Source organism: Centroberyx affinis, unplaced genomic scaffold, assembly GCF_046629955.1.
Source record: "Centroberyx affinis isolate AG114_WGS23_722 - 3 ecotype Tasmania unplaced genomic scaffold, CSIRO-AGI_Caff_v1 ptg004118l_1, whole genome shotgun sequence".
NCBI lineage: Eukaryota > Metazoa > Chordata > Actinopteri > Beryciformes > Berycidae > Centroberyx > Centroberyx affinis.
Window position 1 is genome coordinate 9,022 of NW_027281893.1, and position 18,950 is coordinate 27,971.

General features: G+C 45.0%; 2 protein-coding genes across 2 annotated transcripts; both read left to right on the forward strand.

Moving 5' to 3' along the window:
* Window positions 1–310: 310 nt before the first annotated feature.
* LOC139663781 (V-type proton ATPase subunit d 1) lies at window positions 311–6,984 on the forward strand. Its single transcript, XM_071542522.1, has 8 exons — window positions 311–461; window positions 1,496–1,667; window positions 2,198–2,376; window positions 3,317–3,396; window positions 4,302–4,379; window positions 4,819–4,995; window positions 5,121–5,198; window positions 5,421–6,984. The coding sequence occupies exons 1-8, from the start codon at window positions 335–337 to the stop codon at window positions 5,580–5,582; spliced, it is 1,053 nt and encodes a 350-aa protein (XP_071398623.1). The 5' UTR covers window positions 311–334; the 3' UTR covers window positions 5,583–6,984.
* Window positions 6,985–7,898: 914 nt separating this feature from the next.
* Window positions 7,899–13,015, forward strand: foxr1 (forkhead box R1). Its single transcript, XM_071542523.1, has 7 exons — window positions 7,899–8,019; window positions 8,360–8,452; window positions 9,212–9,501; window positions 10,443–10,532; window positions 11,369–11,496; window positions 11,690–11,922; window positions 12,987–13,015. The coding sequence occupies exons 1-7, from the start codon at window positions 7,899–7,901 to the stop codon at window positions 13,013–13,015; spliced, it is 984 nt and encodes a 327-aa protein (XP_071398624.1).
* Window positions 13,016–18,950: the final 5,935 nt, after the last annotated feature.

Below are 18,950 nucleotides of genomic sequence, written 5' to 3' on the forward strand. Positions count from 1 at the left end.
CCTCTGACCTCCAGCTGCATGATGACAAGTCTCATGTTGCTCTGCTGATGCTGCTGAATGCAGATGTGGGAAAAAGTAGTAAAGTGATTAAATAAATAATAAAAACATTTCAGAAACAATAAAATGTTTACAAATGATATCAGAATGTACACACACACACACGCACACACACACACACACACACACACACACACACACACACACACACACGCACACGCACACACACACACACCCCTCCCCTCCCCTCCCCTCCCCTCCCGTGTCAGGTGATGAGTCACGTGGTCAGTCAGCTGCTCAGTCAGTCAGTCAGTCGGTCGGTCGTCCCGCAGACAGGATGCCTTTCTCCGAGCTTTATTTTAATGTGGATAACGGCTATCTGGAGGGCCTGGTGAGGGGCTTCAAGGCCGGGATCCTGTCCCAGGGAGACTACCTGAACCTGGTGCAGTGCGAGACTCTGGAAGGTCAGTTTACAGCTTTAAACACAAGCTAGCGGCTAACGGCAGCTAGCCGTCAGGCTAACTGCGCTAGCTGTCATTTAGCTACTAAGCGAGTTAGCTCGCTTTACATTAATATTCTCGTTATTTTCAATATTTTCACCACCGCTGTCATTTTCTCTCGTGCTGATACTTATTTTATTCTGTTTAAAAGAGTGTCGCAGTGTTCATTTTGACACGTTAGCTCGACATGGGTTTTTTCTCATCACTGAATGCTAACTAGCTAGCTAGCTAACATAGCTACGTAACGTTAAGCTAACGCTAACACAAGCCGAGCCATCTGACCGAGCGTGACGTCGTTTGATGGATCAATAACGGATTTTTAGGGGAAGTAACGTTACAGTCGGTCGGGATTTTATTATGGAGACATTGAACCTTTGGCAAACGTTAAGCTGTCAGCTGCTGACTGACTCTGTCTCTCTTTACTACCGACCAGCTGTCGGTCTGTAGCTCGTCTGTTAGCCGTGTAGCGCTGTCTTCCTCTCAGGTAAACTGTGATATTTGAGCTTTTATTGGAATAAGCACTTCCTGGTGTGAGCAGAAAGGAGAAGTGAATCCACATGATGTGAAATCTGCAGTGTTCCAGTCTGAGTGTTGATGAGCAGGGTCATGACGTCACTGAGTCTGCGGTTTCATCTTCAGTCCTGTCCCATATAACCCAGAGGGTCTGTCTGCCTGTCTCTCTCTGCCTGTCTGTCTGTCTCTCTGTCTCTGTCTGTCTGTCTCTCTGTCTGTCTCTCTGCCTGTCTGTCTGTCTCTCTGCGTGTCTGTCTGTCTCTCTGTCTGTCTCTCTGTCTCTGTCTGTCTGTCTCTCTGCCTGTCTGTCTGTCTCTCTGCGTGTCTGTCTGTCTCTCTGTCTGTCTCTCTGTCTCTGTCTGTCTGTCTCTCTGCCTGTCTGTCTGTCTCTCTGTCTGTCTCTCTGTCTGTCTGTCTCTCTGTCTGTCTGTCTCTCTGCCTGTCTGTCTGTCTCTCTGCCTGTCTGTCTGTCTGTCTGTCCTCAGACCTGAAGCTGCACCTGCAGAGTACGGACTATGGCAGCTTCCTGGCCAATGAGGCGTCTCCGCTCACCGTGTCCGTCATCGACGACAAGCTGAAGGAGAAGATGGTGGTGGAGTTTCGCCACATGAGGAACCAATCCTACGAGCCGCTGGCCAGCTTCATGGACTTCATCACGTAAGACGCTCTGTCACCTGGACGCTCTGTTACCATGGTTACCAGGGCAGTAAGACAATATGTCGCTAGGATGCTCCGGTCACCCGGACGCTCTGTTACCATGGTTACCAGGGCAGTAGGACGCTCTGTTCTGCAGGAAACGGACCGTCACCGTCTGTAACCCTGACACTTTCAGTGTTTTACCTGCCGACCGGTTTTACAGAAACATTATGCCAGAGAGCTAGAGATGAAACGATTAGGTGATTAATTGATTAATTGATTAGTTGATTAGATGTATTTTTAATAAGTAAAAACACATCTGCGGGTTCCAGCTTCACTAAAGCAGCAAAGATTTGCTGCTTGTCTCTGTTTGATCTTTGTGTTTGTGTCTGCTGTCAGACTGAGGAAGAAACCTGAACAATCACTCTGGACCGAGACGGGCATCTGTCATTATTTAGAAATTTTAGAAACGAAATGATTAATCAAAATTGATAATGAAAATAATAGTGAGTGGAATACCGAGTACTGACCGCAGGTGACTGTGTGATCAGGTACAGCTACATGATCGATAACGTGATCCTGCTGATCACCGGCACGCTGCACCAGCGGGCGATCTCTGAGCTGGTGCCCAAGTGCCACCCGCTGGGCAGCTTCGAGCAGATGGAGGCCGTCAACATCGCCCAGACGCCCGCCGAGCTCTACAACGCCATCCTGGTCGACACGCCGCTCGGTGAGACACACACACACACACACACACACACACACACACACACACACACACACTGAACTCTTATCAGCAGAATCCTTGAGATATGGGTGTAGAACCATATCTGATCACATGTTAAACAGTCGATCGGATGGTCATCGCATTGAACTGCATTGTAAGAAAGTGCAAAAAAAACAAAAGATTTTAATTAGTTGTTGCTTTTTTATCATTAAATTAGACAACAGAAGTGATATAACTGTAAAAAATATTAAAACTCTGCTGCTCAAACATGACACACAGAGCAATCAGAATCAGAATCAGAATCAGAATCAGAAATACTTTATTGATCCCCGAGGGGAAATTGGGTTACATTGCAGCTGCTCACATTGTAGAAGTGAATATATACAAGCGTAGAGAAATTATAAGAAAAATAGAAATACGAAAGTAAGAAATATGTCAAATATGTGCATTATACTACAATATATAACAATGAGAATAAAAATAATAATAATAATATAGAATAAGAGAAAAGAGAAATAAGAATTTTGTACAATATGCATCATACTCCCAATATATACATACACCAGTGTAAATAATTAAATAATTAATAAGTATTGCACAGTTGAGTTATTGCAGTTGAATTATTTGCACAAAAAAAAAGTAGTGAAAGTGACACACACACACACACACACACACACACACACACACACACACACAGACACACACTCTTTTGAACAGACTTGTGCTTGATGCTGCTCACTTAAATCTGCAAACATCTTGAAGAACTTTATTCTGATCCAGATCCAGAGGAGACTTAAAACCTAAATCATGAGAAATGAATATTATCAGAGCTGTGGCTGATATGGGGAAACTTTGTTGTAGTTTCCAGCTGAACAGAAGACGGCACCAAAATATTCTTTCTGTCTGTGGGTTTGGTGTTAAATCCTCCTCCCTCTGCTTCCAGCCGCCTTCTTCCAGGACTGCATATCAGAGCAGGACCTGGACGAGATGAACATCGAGATAATCCGTAACACACTTTACAAGGTGAGGTGGAGGAGGAGGGGGTTAGCTTTGTTTATATGACAGACGGGTAGGAAGTGATGTTGTTATCGGGGTGTGTGGTGTGTGTGTGTGTGGTGTGTGTGTGTGTGTGTGTGTGTGTGTGTGTGTGTGTGTGTGGTTCAGTTCTTTGTGAGTTTTGTATCTCGGAGCAGAGGCAGGTGACAGGAAGTCCAGCTGGCAGAAGGCATCAGAACAGGAAGTGTTTTATCCACCGGCCACAGTGCTTCCCAGAATTCATCAGTCATGATTAGAGCTGAACAATTAATCGAAATGTTGTCGAAGTCCCAATATGGCCGACTGCAATTTCCAAATCCCAGGAGGCACAATATTTGTTAAAGGTGAAATGTGTCAAAATATAATTTTAAAGTAAATATCATGGTGCTGCAGAGATGTCCTGGCCTACACATCATATTCTACAGACTGAAGAAAACATCTTTGTTTGGTACAGATCCCCGCAAAAATCACACCATAATCATTTTAATACGTTTTTCAATGAAAATGAGAATAATGATGTAAAAATTATCATTCCCTCTAATATCGCAAATCATATCGTAATTGTAATATCAGTCAAAATAATTGCAATTAGATATTTTTTCTAAATCGTTCAGCTCTAGTCTGATAGGGTTTATATATTTTACCAGCTAACTGGATTTGTAGCGGAGCCTCTGAACCCGACAGAGTTCAGCAGCAAGTGACTGGAGATGAAGGATTTACTGAAGGTTCCTCAGTACAGAATCGTGATGCGGATCAGACTGGCGGTCTCAGTCTGGATCAGTTTCTCTCAGCTGTCTGACGGACTGAAGCGGGAAGCAGTGAACTGACTGAAGGACAGAAACCACAGAAGAAGAAAACAGGCTTCATCTGTTTTGTTTCTGTTTCCTTCTCAGGCTTATCTGGAGGCTTTCTACAAGTTCTGCTCCAACCTGGGAGGAACCACCGCCGACACCATGTGTCCCATCCTGGAGGTGAGGGGGGTGGGGGGGAGGGGTTAGGGTTAGGGTTAGGGTTGGGGGGGGGGGGGTTCTGGTTTCCCAGAATCCCCCAACAGATCTTTCAGTTTTCACTAGCTCACTGTTGAAGAAGTTAATGACAAGTCGACTCTCTAAGATGATCATGTTGTTTTCCTGCAGCTGTTGCCTCTTGTATCAACATCTTCTCTTTCACACTCCAGTCCTGATGCTTCAGTCATGTCGATATTAAAATAATAATAATAATACTACATGATATAATATGAGTCGATAACTCTGGAAGTTACAGTCTTAGTTTTACAGGTTATTCATTTTTGAGTCTCTGTGACACAAAGTGAATCCCTGTAAAAGCTCTGGCTGGCTCGTGTTCCTCCTCCTGACCTTTGACCCGGTCCCTGTGGTGGGTCTGACTCCTCCCCTCTGTGCGCCTCCTCAGTTCGAGGCGGACCGGCGAGCGTTCATCATCACCATCAACTCGTTCGGGACGGAGCTGTCCAAGGAGGACCGGGCCAAGCTGTTCCCGCACTGCGGCAAGCTTTACCCAGAAGGCCTTGCTCAGCTCGCCCGCGCCGACGACTACGAGCAGGTCAAGGCCGTCGCCGACTACTATCCTGTAAGTCTGGGGGGCGGGGGGGGGGGGGGGGGGGGGTGACATCACCACATTGCAGTTGGATGCCATCAAACTGACAGCAGACAGGAAAGTGACTGATGAGGGAAAAACCTCCTGTCTGTCTGCAGGAGTACAAGCTGCTGTTTGAAGGAGCCGGCAGCAACCCAGGAGACAAAACACTGGAGGACCGCTTCTTCGAGCACGAGGTGACACACACACACACACACACACACACACACACACACACACACACACACACACACACACACACACACACACACACACACACACACACACACACACACTTCAGTCTCTGAACTCTTTCTGTTTCTATCGACCAAAACTGACTGATCTGGTTTTTGGTTTGCTATCCCTCCCCCCCCCCTCTCTCTCTCCCCCCCCCCCCCCCCCCTCCCCCCACCCCACAGGTGAAGCTGAACAAGCTGGCCTTCCTGAACCAGTTCCACTTCAGTGTGTTTTATGCCTATGTGAAGCTGAAGGAGCAGGAGTGCAGGAACATCGTCTGGATCGCAGAGTGCATCGCCCAGCGGCACCGCGCCAAGATCGACAACTACATCCCCATCTTCTGATCCCTCCTCTTCCTCCTCTTCCTCTCCTCATCCCCATCTTCTGATCCCTCCTCTTCCTCCTCTTCCTCTCCTCATCCCCATCTTCTGATCCCTCCTCTTCCTCCTCTTCCTCTCCTCATCCCCATCTTCTGATCCCTCCTCTTCCTCCTCTTCCTCTCCTCATCCCCATCTTCTGATCCCTCCTCTTCCTCCTCTTCCTCTCCTCATCCCCATCTTCTGATCCCTCCTCTTCCTCCTCTTCCTCTCCTCATCCCCATCTTCTGATCCCTGCTCTTCATCCTCCTCTTCCTCTCCTCATCCCCATCTTCTGATCCCTGCTCCTCTTCCTCCTCTTCCTCTCCTCATCCCCATCTTCTGATCCCTCCTGCTCTTCATCCTCCTCTTCCTCTCCTCATGCCCATCTTCTGATCCCTCCTCCTCTTCCTCCTCCTCTTCCTCCCCCCCTCAGTAGACACACGGAGCCTCAGCTCGGTGTTAAATTCCCTCCATTCTTCTTCTGTAGGTGTGAACTGGTTTTCTCTTTGGTTTGTTGTAATGTGAGATCCATTCAGGCTGATTGCTGCACTAGATCATAGTGAAAATATAGAATCATCTTTCACACAGTGATTCACAGACAATAAAACAATATAGATATCATAACTGAAGGCCAATAAGAGCAGGGAACAGTAATGAACACAGAAACCTGGACCAACAGAGGTGGTGGGCGTTTGTTTTAATGTGTCGGAGTAGCAGACGGGTGGTGCTTAACGCTCCAGGACAGTTCAGATGATGTGAGGTAAAGCTGTCAATCAGAAGAGGAAACTAATTTGACTTTCAAATAGTTTCCTGTGGTTGTCTAAACGTTCTGGCGCTCGGTGTGTGTTTACTGCGACGCTCCACCCAGCTGGCACACCGGCTGCATAAAACAAACACACAGACGCCCCTGAACCTGGTGATGAACCCGTCCTGAGACGGTTTTTCATCATCCAGCTTCTGTCTGGTCAAACGGTGAAGTGTCTGGTTAGTTTTGGGCGAAGACAGTTCATTTCCCTGCTGCTGACCTCACAGGCTGAGGGTCAGAGGTCAGAGGTCAGAGGTCAGAGGTCGGCATGAAAACATTCCTCTGCTCAGAGTCAGAATCCTGTTTACTCCTGTGTTGGTGTTGATTTGTCAGCATGTAGATCAGTTCTCTGCTTTTCCCCAAAGTCAACAAGTGAAATGTGTGAATTGAAGCAGATTTCTGTTTCTGAACGTGAGCAGAATATATTAACATATTAAAGACGTGTAATGTTTAAACTACAAAGTGATATATAGATATTTAAAGTTGACTGTATGATTTTTGTCTCCTCATGCTGTAAAAATTCATTTGTCTTATTTGTGAAATGTGTTGTAAATGTGACAAATAAACAGATTAAACTGTAAATTGACCATCTGATAGATCTGATGCAGTCTACTGGTTTCTACTGGATCTGACAGTCCAACACAGTCTCTACTGGTTTCTACTGTGAGCTGACAGTCCAACACAGTCTCTACTGGTTTCTACTGTGAGCTGACAGTCCAACACAGTCTCTACTGGTTTCTACTGTGAGCTGACAGTCCAACACAGTCTCTACTGGTTTCTACTGTGAGCTGATAGTCCAACACAGTCTCTACTGGTTTTTACTGGAGCTGACAGTCCAACACAGTCTCTACTGGTTTTTACTGGGAGCTGACTACAACACAGTCTCTACTGGTTTTTACTGGAGCTGACAGTCCAACACAGTCTCTACTGGTTTTTACTGGGAGCTGACTACAACACAGTCTCTACTGGTTTCTACTGGAGCTGACAGTCCAACACAGTCTCTACTGGTGGGTCAGTTGGGGTTCGTTGCTCTAAACTCAGTAGAGGTAATATTCTGGTCTGTTAGGAGCTGTGATGAAGACGAAGGTGCAACAGATTCACACAAAGGTTTGCAATGCAAATCAGTAGTGATGTCATCGTCGTTACCGGTGACACTGATACTCCACCTGTCTGGTGGGGGGGGCTGAGGTGTCACCATGACTAAATATTAGGAATTAAAAGCAGAAAAATCCTGTGTTGATATCTGAGATGCTGAGTATCAGATTTCTGCATAAAGCACTTTGCTGATTTGGAAAAACTGAATAAAAAGATGACTTTTAAAAAGTGTTTCAACAAGTAAAGTGAATAAATATCAGAGCAGACTCAGACTGGCTGAGCTCAGTCTGAGTCTGCAGAGTTAATTGAGTCCAATCAGCCGTCCGGCTGCAGCTGCTGCTGCTGCAGAGCAGAGAGGAACAAACTGAAGCTCTGAAGCTCTGAAGCTCTGAAGCTCTGAAATGTCTTTACAGTTTAAAGCCAGATGTCGCTTCTTGGAGCTTCACTGCTGCACCGGCCTGACGGACTGGGACATGGACGAGGAGATGAAGCTCACAACCACCACCGACCAGTTCCACCAGGGTGAGAGGAGGAGGAGGAGGAGGAAGAGCAGGAGGTTCAGGAGGTTCAGGAGGAGCAGGGGGTTCAGGAGGATCAGGGTTCAGGAGGTTCAGGAGGAGCAGGGGGTTCAGGAGGATCAGGGTTCAGGGTTCATCTTCACTGTGACCGTGACACCAGTCAGTCTGTCTCCTCTCTCTCTCTACTGACATCAGACAAAATCTTTTCCTTCTTAACACTAGAAAGGCAAAACTGGCTGATCGGCTCTCTGTGTAGTCCAGTGTTGTTGAAGTAATGCAGAGACCCAGTGTCTAGCAGTAATATTGATTTTCATGTGATCAGTATCTATCATCACTCCTGACAGATGATAAACTGAATGATCAATACCTGGTCCAGTGGCACTATGCAAGAATCTCAAGAAGGAAAGACGAATACCTCTGTCCCAACCAGAAACCAGGTGAGCAGGAAGGTCAAGTCTGAAGCTACAATACAGTATAATACAATATAATATAATACAATATAATATAATATAATATAATATAATATAATATAATATAATACAACACCTGCCATCCTGCCTGGGGAACCCTGACTAGCTGAATCACTAAGACTCATTTTTATACAGTGACTTTTCTGAATGATTTATCTTAAATTGTCTTTATTCTTATTCATTTTTATCTTTCGCCTCTTTTGGTCCCTTCTGATGTATTTTTAGTCTGTGTGTTAGTTTTCTGTTTTTTATGTGAAGCACTTTGTAAATGTTTAGGTAAGTGCTAAAGGAATAAAGTTTGTTATGCACATTTAAATGTCTAAACTGAAAGTTGCCCCATGTAAACTTTTGAACCATCAGTCTGTTATGAAATGATTGTTTCTGCCTCGGTCTGCTGACTGTAAACAGCTGATTGTTCTCCTCTATCTCACTCCAGTAGTATTGTTAGTTCTAGTGTTTCTCCACATTAAGACTACATTTCCCATCAGCCCCGTTGCTTCCTGCCCCCCCCCTGAAGAGGATCAACATGTTGGAAGTGATTTCTCCATCTTTCCTTTCCCTCCTTCCACCATCTGCTGTCAGAAACTCTTTCAGCTTTAGCTCCGTTTGCTCTGAAGAACTGAACCTCTTCCTGTTTTGTTCGGTCTCTATATTAATGATTTATTGATGTTGAAATGATTCATGTGGCATCTTTAATATCTTTGTCTCATCTGCTGTCACCGTCAGACTCGTTCGTTCAGCCGAACCTGTGGCTGATGGTGAACCCGAACCTGGCCTGTCCGATCCAGTACGGCAAAAAAGCAGCTAATCTGCAGACTGTCTGTAAAGCAGCTGTGGAGGTCCAGACGCCCCGGCTGCAGCCCGCAGAGCCCCGCCCCCCTCGCTCTGAGCCCCGCCCACCCCGCTCTGAGCCCCGCCCCCCTCGCTCTGAGCCCCGCATGTCGGCCATGTTGGTCCCCCATGCTGCTCCTGTCCTGGCTGAACAGCTGCTTTCTGCTTCCTCCACTGAACACAAGGTACAAACTGCACACATCACCAGCCATCACACTGTGTTCTGTTACTGTGTGTGTGTGTGTGTGTGTGTGTGTGTGTGTGTGTGTGCGCGTGCTTCACACACACACACACACACACACACACACACACACACACACACACACACACACACACACACACACCTTGAGTAACCCAGTATAACCTCAGTCTTTCAGTGCCAGTCACAGATTGTAATTTTAGTTCTGTAAACATTCTTCTTACAAAAGTGTAAAATAAAATGAACAGCAGGAGGAGGCAGAAGTAACCTGATTGGTTGAGTTAAACTTCAGTGGGCGGAGCCAAACAACCAATTAGCCTGAAGCTCAGAGAGGAGGAAGCTAATATTATGAAGCCTAGCACTCTGCTACTAACTGAAAAAATACAATCTAGCCATTCTAAGTTAGCTAGTTAGCTAGCTGACCTTCAAGTTCATACTAGCCTATAGCTAGCTAGGTAAGCTAGTTAGCTAGCTGACCTTCAACATCATGATGCCATGATCAGGAATGAATGAATGAAAAGCCATATTTTATTATTTTATCTCTTTTATTTTCAGAGTTCCTTCTTTGCCGTTAAAGTTTTGGCAGTTAGCTAACTTGCTGCAGAAAACTGTGGTTGTTTGGCTCCGCCCATCAAGGTTTAATCAACCAATGAGATTATTTCTGCCTCCTCCTGCTGTTCATTTTATTTTACAGCACTTTAGTAAGAAGGTTTGCAGGTAACTGGTAAATATGGCTGGATTTACTTGATGTGCATTAATGATTAAAAGAAGAGAAATACACACTGCAGATGAGATAAAGACACGTTTATAAAATAATTTAATCCCAAAAGAGAAAAATCAGACGACAAACGATGAGACAAATGCAACAGAAATCAGTGTCTTCATTCACAGTGTGTCTGAATCTAACCTGCCAACCTTCATCTTCAGTTCAGAGATGAAGACGGCGCTTCCAGGATGGATTTCCCTGCATATCGACAAACCCAGAGCCGACGCAAGGGGCGGAGCTCCAGAGCCAGGGTGAGGAAGCTCCGCCCCCCAGTCACATGACACCCTGGAAACATCATCAGGGTCCGCACAGGAAAACATTTCTTTAAGATCTCCTACATGTCAGAGGCTCCTGAAGTTCTGTCAGGTTCATCAACCTTTTTACAAAGGGGTTCCTCAAGGAACCTTCTGGGGTTCCTGCTGGTCCCCATCTGAAGAACCTCTAAAGGTTCCTCCTGAACGGTTTTGGCCCCTCCCTTCAAAGCTCTTAGAGAGATGTTTGATATGAAATTTAATCAGAGTATTGCAGTATTTCAGCAGCGCCCCTGGATTTCTTCCTGCAGGAAACTCCAAACTTGAATCTTTATTTTTGTATGAACTAATCACATTTTGCATGCAAAACCTGTATCTGGATATCGGCTTTGAAATGTTGAAACTTGAAATGAAAACTGAAAGAGCAAAATCTCACGTACCAGTACCTCACAAGCTTACTCTAGGCCAGTGGTTCTCAACAAGGGGTCCGGGGACCACCAGGGGTCCTTGAGGGGATTCCAGAGGGTTGGGTTGATGAATTGTTAAACTTCACCATTAGTTCATTTACAAGAAGTGAACACAATTACAGAATATAGAAGAATGACTATGTTGATGATATGGTTATCTCTTTACCTACACTACAGACAGTCATGGAATTCTGGACAAAATCATATTTAACAATAAAAATATTCTCAGATTTGTGTCGAAGAGACAAAATCTCATCAAATGGGGGTCCGTGGCCCTAATGTGGACTAAATTGGGGTCCTTGATATGAAAAAGGTTGAGAATCACGGCTTTAGGCGGCATTTGAATAAAAGTCCTTGGTTCCTTTGCAGGACAGTAAGAGCCTGAAGCCGGGCGGCTGGCCTCGCCCGCCGGTCAACTACTGCATCCTGATCGCCATGGCGCTCAGCAGCAGCCACACAGGAAGTCTGAACGTCCAACAGATTTACAACTTCACCAGGTGGGTCCAGACACACTCAGCGTGGCGGGTTGGTGTCGGGCGGTAGAGCCTCGTCCCGGGTGAGAGAGTATGTGACTAACATGAAATCTAGAAATCTAGTCGTTAAGTGACTTCCGCTTAGTTTGACCTGATCCCCGCTCAGACGACCTGACGGGTGTCGGGTCCTCGCCCGTCACTTCCTGTCGTTTCCCAGAGAGCACTTCCCCTTCTTCCAGACGGCGCCGGACGGCTGGAAGAACACGATCCGCCACAACCTGTGCTTCAGCAACAGCTTCCGCAAGACTCCGCACCAGCTGTGCCGGGAAGGCAAGAGGAAGTCGTGTCTGTGGCACCTGACGCCGGACGGCCGGCGCCGGCTGAGGGACGAGATCCGCACCCTGACCGGAGAGTCCTTCAAAGAGCTGAAGAGGAGCATGTCCCGCCCGGGTGAGGGGGGGGGGGGGGGGGCACCATGAGCACCATGAGCACCATGAGCACCATGAGCACCATGAGCACCAGGTAAAGAAATATTCCACTGAGTTTTAACATGGGGGTTATTCGGTTCTCGTCCGCTATGAAAACCAGAATATAAACTCCTCAGCAGGATCAGATGCAGCTGGATGAGTTTGTAGCGTTTGAATGAAAATATGAAAACTGCCACTGAACACATTGCTGAACAGATTCAACAACAGATCCTGCTGCTGTGATTTTCAACTGGCTGTTGCTCATATTTTTTTGGAACGTCATTCCACCAAATAGCATTTTTACTGATAGATGAGAACATAGCGGAGGGAAACACCCGCTGTGTTCAGCTGGACTCACAGCAGCAGGATCTGATGCTGAATCTGTTCACCAACATGTTCAATGTCAGTTTCCATTCAAATGAATGGGAAGAAAAAATCTGAACGCTACAAACTGGTCCAGCTGATCTGATCCTGGTCAATAGATTATATTCTGTGCTGAATAAGATCATGTTGAAACTAAGTGGAGTATTGCTTTAAAATGCAAAAGTCTGTGGAGACACGAGTAGAAACAGGAAGAAGTTGACACAGAAATTGCTAAATAACCTAAACTCAAACCTTAACCAATTTTGTTTTATTTGCCCAAACCTAACCATTAGCCTTAATTAGCATTAACCTTTTCATGTGACAAATGTGCAAACGGTTTGTCCACTTCCTGTCACATGATTCAGTTTGTGGCAGAGGAACACGAGTTTGTGCTCATTTCATTTCATTAAATGTTATGAGACTGTTGGATGGAGGCAAAGTGAGCTGAACCATGACCAGCTCACTGACCGGTCCGATTCGCTTCAGACCGCTTGAAACCAGAGAAACTGAAAACCGTTTGTCTCAACAACTTTGTTTTTAAAACGAGTCACGATGAAGCACAGGTCTGTCAGTAACAGAAGGATTTCTCTTAAAATGAGATGAATCTGAATATTCAGTCAGATGGTTTGCTGGGTGAGTGCGAGGGAGCGTTTTGATTACTAATGTCTGTCTTTTCTCTTTCAGATATGATTCAGACTTTGTTTGCACTGTAACTGAAGTTGAAGGTATTGAGACCCGAGCCGAAGGAAAGCAGGAGGCAGAATTCAGATTGAAAAGTCTTTTCCTTAAAGCTATTTTTTATTTATGAATTTATTTTGTAATGTGATGAATTTTGTTTAAATTCTTGTACATATTTGGAGATCCAAAAAGACTTTTGATTTTGATTTACTAATTAAAAAATAAAAGTGCAATCAGTTAAAGTATTGGCAGAATCTCTGGTGTCGTCAGTTTGAATAATGTCTTTAAAAAGTTATTCTTGTTTCATGTTTTAAAACATCTTTCACCTTCATCAGTCCTGAGGTCCAGTCTGTTCTCTTCACTGCATGCTGGGGAATTTGCTGAAAATGTTTTTAAAGCTGATACTGTTGTAAGCTAAAGCAGGTCAAGCTGTTTTCTTTACTCTTGTGAAAAGGCCCAGTGGATCGTCCCGCAACCAAAAGGTCACAGGTTTGATTCCTGTGGCAGCGTCTCGTCACACTGTCTCTGAGGAAACATCAAACCTGGAGCCGCTGCAGTCAGTCACATGACTCACACAGGAACACATGGAAGGAAAAACTGGTACTAAGCTGCTTATTAGCTATCCCATCCCACTACTATAACTAGAGAGCGGTTTGTGTGTTTGTGTGTCCCACCATGGAGGAGAGGAGAGAGGAGAGAAGGAGAGGAGAGAGGAGAAGAGAGGAGACAAGGAGAGGAGAGGAGACGAGAGAAGAGAGGAGAGGAGAGGAGAGGGGAGAGGAGAGGAGAGGAGACGAGGGGACGAGGAGAGGAGAGGAGACAAGGAGAGGAGAGAGGAGAGGAGAGAAGAGAGGAGACAAGGAGAGGAGACGAGGAGAGGAGAGGAGAGGAGGGGAGACAAGGAGAGGAGAAGAGAGGAGTGGAGGAGACAAGGAGAGAGGAGAGGGGAGAGGAGACGAGGAGAGGAGAGGACAGGAGACAAGGAGAGGAGAGGGGAGAGAAGAGAGGAGACAAGGAGAGGAGAGAAGAGAGGAGAGGAGGAGAGAGGAGAGGAGACAAGGAGAGGAGAGGAGGAGACAAGGAGAGAGGAGGGGAGACAAGGAGAGGAGGGGAGGGGAGAGAGGAGAGGAGACAAGGAGAGGAGGGGAGAGGAGAGAGGAGAGGAGACAAGGAGAGGAGGGGAGGAGGTTATAAATTGTAGTTGATACTCTTAGTTAATGGGTTCCATGTTGCTTTGAACCCTGTAATGTGTCTGTATTGTTCAGTGTTGTGTGCATGAGGTCAACAGTAGAAAAAGCTTCAATTCCTAGATGACCAAAAATTACAAGCAACCAGTAGTAAGGAGGTCAAAGGTCACAGAGCCCCGGCAGTGTGGCTGTGACCCTGGAGTGATGAAGGAGAGAACAGAGGAAGGAGGATGTTTTCATGTCACAGAGGAGGAAGAGGAGGAAGAGGAGGAAGAGGAGAGCGAGGCGAGGACCAGCTGACCGACTCGATACGAGCCACAGTGTCAGGAAGTCAGGACCTAAATATCTTTCAATTTCCAAATCTGTTCTATGATACATGATATATGATGCTGAAGTCAAAAGGTTGCTGTTGAAGTAAAACCAGTACAGACCCAGTCCCCATGCCCCCCTACAGACCTGGACCCTGAGCCTCACAGACTGAACTGAGCCTCCTGTGTTCAGCTGTAGAGGCTGAGTGTGAGAGGTCATGAGGCTCCAGACGGTTCAGGAGGAACGGGACGGCACTTTGTGACATCACGTGTTGCCATGACGACGTCAGACGTTACTATCTCCCGTCAATTAACCGATTTGTAATTTACTCTTTGTTTGCGCTTTTGTCTAAACAGCATTATTAAGATAAAGTGAAAAAAATGTTGATGAATAATGTTAAATAGGCCTAGGTATATGTTTTGCAACATTGCAAAGTTTATACTGTGCTAATGGATATAGAAAATACTCTTTACTCTGCACTACATCATTACAATATGTAAATATGTAAAAAAAAAAAAAAGAAGGCAAGGCAGCTTTATTTGTATAGCACATTTCATACACTGGGGCAATTCAAAGTGCTTCACAGAGTGATAAAAATACAGTAAAGGTAAAAGATTTAAAAAGTGCAAAAGTGCAGACAAGAAACAGTAGGAGGCACGATGAAAGCAAACAGTACTTTTAATAAAGCTTAATGAGCACAAATAAGCACATAAAGGCTATATGACATGCTGCTGATATTAGCAGCATCTAATCCTTCTGAAACGTTTAGGAAAACTTAACTTTCTTTTTTCTCAAATGAGCTGTTTACTCTGTTTATTCTGTTTATTCTGTTTTAATGTTGCAGTGTTTTCTCTTTTAACTCTATCTTACATGCAGTTTGATCCTTTCATGCCTGTTTCTAAGTTCTTGTTAATTGTTTTTTGTGCTTATTTTTCCTTTTTTTTTTTTCTTTTGTATCAGGTGTATTTGGCTGATATTTTCCACATACATGAATATTAATGTCACAAACGCTATGAACGGTGGGTAATTCCCTTAAGCAAAGTCTACAGAAATGTGGACTTGCTGACAGTCTGCATAAAGGACTCATAAAGTCCTCCAGTGAGCCTCGCACACTGACCGATCTCACAGCGGGACGTCCTGAAGCCTGACGCTGGGATGGGGCCAGACTGTGACTGTACTGCAGCTCCCAGTGTGAATGTGTGTGAATGTGAAAGCAGGATGTTACTGAAAAAGAGCACAGAGCTCAGTAAATAAAAAGTTCACCAGACTGTTAGAGAGGGCTGTAAAGTTCACCAGGCAGTGTTTTTAAAAATAGACAAGAATACGGGTTTACTGTCCTGGGGCTGGAGCCGGGTGTAGTCTCTCTGATGCCCTCCATGAAGCTCATGGCTACTAGTTATGTTTCAAAATAATCTTTATTATTTTGAATGAAACCCAGCAGCACTGCAGCGTCAGCAGAGCAGAGCAGCTGAGAGAAATCTGACACAAGGAGGCAGATCCTGGACTTCAGGACCATCAGTGACCAGTCTGGGTTCACAGGAGGCTGGAGAGACAGGAGAGGCTTCAGTCAGTCGGACCTGTCCGTCTGTTGCTGTCTGTCTGTTGCTGTCTGTGTCTCTTTTAAGTTGTGATTATCTTTGGAGAGGTAAGGCACACTTCATGGTTTACTGGCTGACAGTGTCAGCAGTGAGAGTGACCGTTCAATACCAAGAAGTAACTTGATTCTGTTTCCTTTGGGGTAAAAATGTCTTTCTGTTTTACTTGATTTGATTCTTTTAATGCAATGCATTTTGCTTGTTCTTTTACATGAATTTGATCTTTTTCACTTTGTCTCGATGCTTTCAATGTTTTATGTAAAGCACTTTGAATTGCCTTGTTGTGAAATGTGCTATATAAATAAACTTGCCTTGCCTTGTGATTTGCCTGCCTGCCTGTCTCTCGCTCTGTCCAGGAAAATCTGTCCATATTGTTTCATGTCTCTAGGTAAATGTCCCCCACCTGCCAGGCAAATGTCTTCAGGAGCTGCAGTGACAGACAGCTGACAGCTGACTTAGCCCGGTCTGCCAGGGAAATCACTCTGTCAGCGGAATATTTGACTGGAGGCGGTCAGCTGATCGACTCGATGCTGGAGACATAAAGTGATGAGCAACTCCGAGTGTTTCTGACTGAGCAGCAGACAGACAGACGGCAGCGGCAACGACCCAACGCAACGCAGCAACGACCCAACGCAACGCAGCAACGACCCAACGCAACGCAACAGGTAACAACACAGAATGAGCACAACTCAACACAACAGGCAACAACACCGACTGAACACAATGCAATACGACGCAACATGCAACAACACTGAACACATGATGCAACGTGCAACAACACTGAACACATGATGCAACGTGCATCAACACTGAACACATGATGCAACAGGCAACAACACTGAACAGGACACAACATGCAACTGAACACAGTGCAACACAACGCAACTGGCAACAACTGACTGAACACGACACAATCTGAACACAACAAGACAACTCAGTACAATATGATTCTGTCTTTGGCACAGCAGAGTTCTGATGATGATGATGATGATGAAGAGCAGCCTCCTCCTCCTCCTCAGCTCGGTGTCTGTCCTGGGATCAGTGGTGTGGAGGAAACTGTCCTATCACCACACTGCTTCATCCTGGCAGGACGCCCAGAGGCACTGCAGACGGTAGAGTTCAGATCAGTTACAAACACACAAACACAAAGTATAAATAATATTGTAATAGTGGATTACATTACATTATGTACAGATAATATTTAAATTATAAGACAAGAATAAACGTGGGGAAAAAACATACCATCAAATTCTGTATGTTAGAGTAAAATTATGAGTAAACTATACAGTACATAATTCTCCATGCACACATACTGTATATTTCTATACAAGACATTGTATGTTTTCTGGGTCATTTCTAATGCTGAAACCAGCAGACAGTAAACATGTTGTCCCACCAGTGATGTAGTTCTTGGGTCAGTCAGTGATTGCTGAATGAACTTGAAATATGAGTGAAATTGTATTTGCATTTTGGTATGGGACAATGAAAGGACAGATTGACCATATATTTCTGTTGCCTACTCTCCTCAGAATTAGGCTTACAAGTTATATCTTGAAATGTAGTAACTGTAATTGTCCTGTTTTTACTCAATACAGCACAAAATATAAGAACTACAATACGCAATAAATACAATCTGTACATTACACAATGTACACTACAATACAATTTATAATGCAGTATACAATATAACACACGACACCAGGAGCGTGAGTGTTATGAATAATATAAATGCTAAATGATAAGTGATATATGGTATTGCACAGTAGGTAAGTGGTAATATGATATCAGTAGTGAACACTGAGGCACAGTGGCAGTGCAGTGATGATGCAATAACAGAACAACAGTCCAACAACTGGACAATAACTACAGTGTCTTGTGGTTAGAGGTTTGACTCTCACTTCAACACATCAACCCAGTCTGATGTCTCCAAGTGTGTAGCGTGTGGAGACTGTTATGTTACCATGATAACTTTAAAGTGGATACAGACAACTTTTCATCTTTCCCCCCGTTGTCCCCCTCTAGTGTTTCCAAGTGGTTTTGTTGTTGTTTGTGCCGCTGTCACAAAGACAACCAGATCTCTTTCTGTTAGAGTCTAGCTCTGTGCAACAGAACAAACCATCTGTCTGCTTATCAGCTCCTTGATCAAAACACAATATAGTAACTTTCACCACTGCTCATTTTAGAAAGGCCACTGCAAGAAAACCTGTTCTTTGTTTAGATTATCAGACGGACAATGGATCATTTGTTTGTTTCTGGCTGCTAGCGTTAGCAACATGGCTAACGTTGCTAACGCTAGCTACGATAGCTAATGCTAGCAGCCAGAAACAAACATAGTTAGATGTTTGTTTATTTTGTTCCAGAAACAAACATAGATGTTTGTTTCTGGCTGGTCCTGGCTTCCTTATAGCTCCTGGTTCGTTTTCTGGCTGCTAGCGGTAGCGTTAGCAACATGGCTAACGCTACCGCTAGCAGCCAGAAACGTTAGCAACATGGCTAACGCTACCGCTAGCAGCCAGAAACGTTAGCAACATGGCTAACGCTACCGCCAGTAGCCTGCTACTGTCCAAACTACTACTGTCCAAAGCAAGAAACAATCCCAACTAGAAACCCTGATCTCAGTGCTATGATAGAGGGAAGTGTTTCCACTGTCACTGTGGTTGTTCCACCGTCCGCCATTTCCACTACTGGGGATAGCTAACATTTTTTTTTTTTTTTTTTTTTTACTGGGGATAGCTACCGGACCTCTTTTGGTTGCGCAATGGATGACTCACTTCCTTTGTGCCGTAAGTCGAGCCTTCATTCTCCTGGAGATCGAACCCGGTGGCAGACAGAGCTGCATAGTGAAAGCAAGGTTTATAGGAACCAATCTAAACGCAGAT